Raw genomic sequence first — 3,855 nt, forward strand, 5'->3', positions numbered from 1 at the left:
TCTAGAACTAAGTTCATGGAGAAAACAAATTGGAACAACATGTTATCTTTTGCTGTTCACACAGGAGAAATTTGCCAAGCTTTGGCAATTTTTTTGCCTACAATCTCCAGATTTTTTGCCTGACCAGCAAGAAAGAGTTGCAGACACAATTGCGTTTTCCAGGATTTTTTGCTTTGATTTTCGCCTTCTTTTACTCTGTTTTTTCGCTGCTGTGGTACGGGTGCTGATCAGGTGGAGCGTGGGGTTTTCTGATGGTGTGTTGGGAGAGGTGGTGGGGAATCACGTGAGGCAGAGAGGGCGTTGGCTGTCGGGACGCGGCAACGACAGGGGAAGGAGAACCTGCCTTTTTTGAAGCACATGGGCCGGGACCGAGAGAAGGACTTTCCTTAACTGCCGGCCACGAGATGCGCACGCATAGCGCGCAGCGCCCAAAAAAAAGGTGAAGAGGATCGTGTTTACTAGATCCGGTTTCCCTCCGCGGATCGTGTTTACTAGTAGGTCCGATTTCCCTCCGCCCTCCCCACCAGCGGCGGGTCGTGGCTTGTTGATTCCGATTCGAATTGGCATCCGGCTCGTCCGCCCTTCCGTCTTGCATTGTTTACATATAGATTAAGAACGGGAAGGGCAGATCGAGCTAAAAAAAAGAGATCAGAAGTTAATCTCCGTTCGTCGATTTCTCGACTCAGGTACCGACCGTGGTTTGAGAATCACGGGGATGCTGGCGCTGAAGCGGCTCATGAACAGCCAACAGCGGGAGAGGCGGCGCCGTCGCAGACTCCAAGCTCGTGGTAAGCCTCCTTCGATGCCCCATAAAGAAAAACACAATTTACGAGTTACTACTCCGCTGCCGCTAAGGATATTTTTTTAATCCAATTTAGATCGGCCCTTCACTCTCATTAGGTTTGTTATTATTGTTAAGCCCTGTATTGCGCTTATATTTTTATTTGGTGCATGTGTGGGCGTGATTTGGATTGACTGTGTGCATACTAACTACAGTATGTAGAGATCAACTCAATCAATATGCTTGTATGATCTTGATTTGACCCCCGCAAAAAAAATATCTTGATTTGACGTTATGAATCAATAAAAGCGTCTTTTATCAATGAAACATTGACCTGGTTCACCATCTAATGGTAGTACCCATGGTCGACTCAGAAGACCTCTATTCCCAACATCCTTTTGTTCCTGGCTTCCAGTTTCTAATTCATCTTCGAGTATTTCAGTCACCACCTTGTAAATCGAAGGAGGCGCCATCAGCATCACCATCCCAGATAACAAAACACAGCCCGTCATTGCCTGACTTCACGAATTTGCATCATAATTTTTAGTGCTTATTCTAGTTTCGCCGCTCCTGCAATCAAATCTTCATAGGTTCCCGTCCAATTTTTAATGAAGGAGCACATGTTACAAATGGTTTCTGCATGTGATATAAGCAAAACAAAAATTAAAAGTAAATGGTAAACCATTGTCTACCTTATGCATTCAAAACAGCCGTAGCCCGGATGACCAGGGGTCAATTACATGAGTGAGTTTGGTGGAAACAGAAAGCTTCCACCTAGCTTAGAAATACAGGGGAAGGAGAGAGTTACAGATTACTCGAGAAGAATCAGCTATGAAGCCTATGAGCCCACGAGAAAAGTCACATTTTGTCCAGCTGACTGCCGCGCCCTGTGGCTCCATAGCTTGAGTAACTCAGCGACGTTATAGCATAGTGCCCCTGGCGACCATCTTTTGTTGTCGAAAATGCGGTCATTTCCAGCTTGCCATGATGACACAGCACAGGCAGCAAAAAGCACAGACCACAGATGCCCATATTTGTTCCCTTGAGTGATATGATCAACAAACTCTGAAATATTGGCAGCACTAATTGCAATGTCCGCAACTCCAAACCTATCCCAGAGTTCATAACCAAGCTGACAACGTAAAATGATGTGACTGATTGTCTCAGTGGTAGGGCAGATTTCACAATCCGCAACCGGAGATATAGCATTCCATTTTTTGTGAACCAAGCTGACTGATTGTCTCTTGTGTTCAAGCGTCCTTACCAAAAAAGGCTTTCGCCCCGCTTTATACATAAAGCAAACCACCGAGCACAAGGTCCAACAAAGTACCGACAAGCGAACACACACACACCGCCACCGTTCACAAAGTCTTACAAACACCAACAGCCACACGTGAACACACCAAACACATAGGGTTCTGCTGTGGGCTTCAAGCGTCCTTTGAAAGCAAGCCACAGGAAAACCCTGTGTTTTAAAGAGACTATATAGCGTTTCAAACATAGCTGGCGTACTGCCATTAGATTCCTCTGAAGGCCATCAGGTTGTAAAAATAGAGTGCTTAAATCTGAACGGTGAATTGAGGACAGGTGTCTGTCCTGGCCGTCAGAATTTACTCTAAGCAGAGCAATAATTGTTCTAGCTCTCTAGAGACCAGCAGCGACAAGTTCGGGTGTAGGTTGAGTGCCCAAGCTCCTTGCTTGAACTGAGAGGAGATGTTGCAGGAGGGGTCCTGAGCAAAAGAATAGAGTGTTGGAAAACTAGATGCAGCCTACCCATTGTTGACCGTTTATTATGCCAGAAAGAGATGAGCGAACCATTACCTAACATGGAGATGCAGGATTTTATGGTTTTCCAAATGACCGTGTCACTGCTTGAACTGGTGCTTGGAATCCTTTGCCAGCAATACGTTGCGCAAACCATTGATAGCAGGGAATGGTATTAACCTGTAGTATTCTTGCAGCAAACTTACAGTTCAAAGCTGTATTGTGATCCCTGAGATCCCTAATGCCAAGCCCACCACACTCTATGGGTGTGACAACTTTATCCCACGCAACTAGACAGTGCTCCCCATGAACAGAATTTTTCCCTTCCCAGAGGAAAGCTCTCAGCAAACGCTCCAGCTTATCCAGAGACTCTTTGGGCCACAAGAAGCATGCCATATAGTAGTTGGGAATGGCCGATAACACTGCATTGATCAGAATCAGGCGCCCTCCCCAAGAGAGAAGTGTAGCAAGCCATCTAGATAGCCTTTTGTGACTCGGATAACAGGCATTAAAAGCCCATGGGCGATCTTGTAGCAAACAACTGTAGCATTTTTTATTTTCTTTTATTCTTTTCTTTGAGGTCCATCACTGTATCTAGTGTTCTGGACAGTGTAACCCCCTTATCTTCTTAATGCAAAGCAGAGCTCCTGCTAGTTCGTCAAAAGAAAGGTAGACCTAGGTAGGTGCAAGGAAAGTCTGACAAAGAGCAGCCCAAAAATTCCACAACCAATGCCGCAGTCCCTTCCACCACACTGATTAGAACAAGGGTACTCTTATGAAAGGTTATCTGCAATCCAGTGAAATCAGAAAAAATGATGAAGATCTCCTTAATCACTCTGGCTTGGTCCATACTTCCTCTGAAAAGCAACAGTGTATCATTGGCGTATTGCAATGCCGGGAAGAAAGAGTCCACATTCAGCGGGTGTGACAGATGGCCCCTCCTAGTAGGGTAAGCCTTGCAGCAAAGTCTCTAAAGAACATCTGCTACAAGAATGAAGAGATATGGGGATAAAGGATCAGCATGCCGTAGATCCCTGTTAGACTAAAAAGGCTCTCCCACCTCACTGTTGATAACTACTCGAGAAGAGCTAGTGGAGAGCAAGGCGTCAATCCATCTGATCGATTTTGTGTCAAAACCTCTGGCCTTCAGAATCGCAAACAACCCAGACCAGCTAACACTGTCAAAAGCCTGCCTGAAGTCAAGTTTTAGAGCCATCATAGGGGTAGTTTCCTTTTATGTGCACACTGTACCAATTCTGCTGCAAGAGCAAAATTTTCCACAATGGACCGTCTGGGCAAGAAATCAGACT

The 3,855-nt window shown here is 45.6% G+C and overlaps 1 protein-coding gene across 6 annotated transcripts in view; it reads left to right on the forward strand.

The window, feature by feature from the left end:
• The first annotated feature begins 201 nt into the window (after positions 1-201).
• The window catches only part of LOC123102545 (uncharacterized), a 7,829-nt gene continuing 4,175 nt past the window's right edge, over positions 202-3,855 (forward strand). The window contains exons 1-2 of one of the 6 annotated variants that reach the window (XM_044523936.1): positions 202-439; positions 687-788. In XM_044523936.1, the coding sequence (XP_044379871.1) occupies positions 716-788 (73 nt within the window). In that variant the 5' untranslated portion in view covers positions 202-439; positions 687-715. Of the gene's footprint in view, positions 499-686; positions 789-3,855 lie in introns of all 6 variants that reach the window. The other 5 variants (XM_044523935.1, XM_044523934.1, XM_044523937.1 and 2 more) reach the window with 5 other exon arrangements.

Source organism: Triticum aestivum, chromosome 5A, assembly GCF_018294505.1.
Source record: "Triticum aestivum cultivar Chinese Spring chromosome 5A, IWGSC CS RefSeq v2.1, whole genome shotgun sequence".
NCBI lineage: Eukaryota > Viridiplantae > Streptophyta > Magnoliopsida > Poales > Poaceae > Triticum > Triticum aestivum.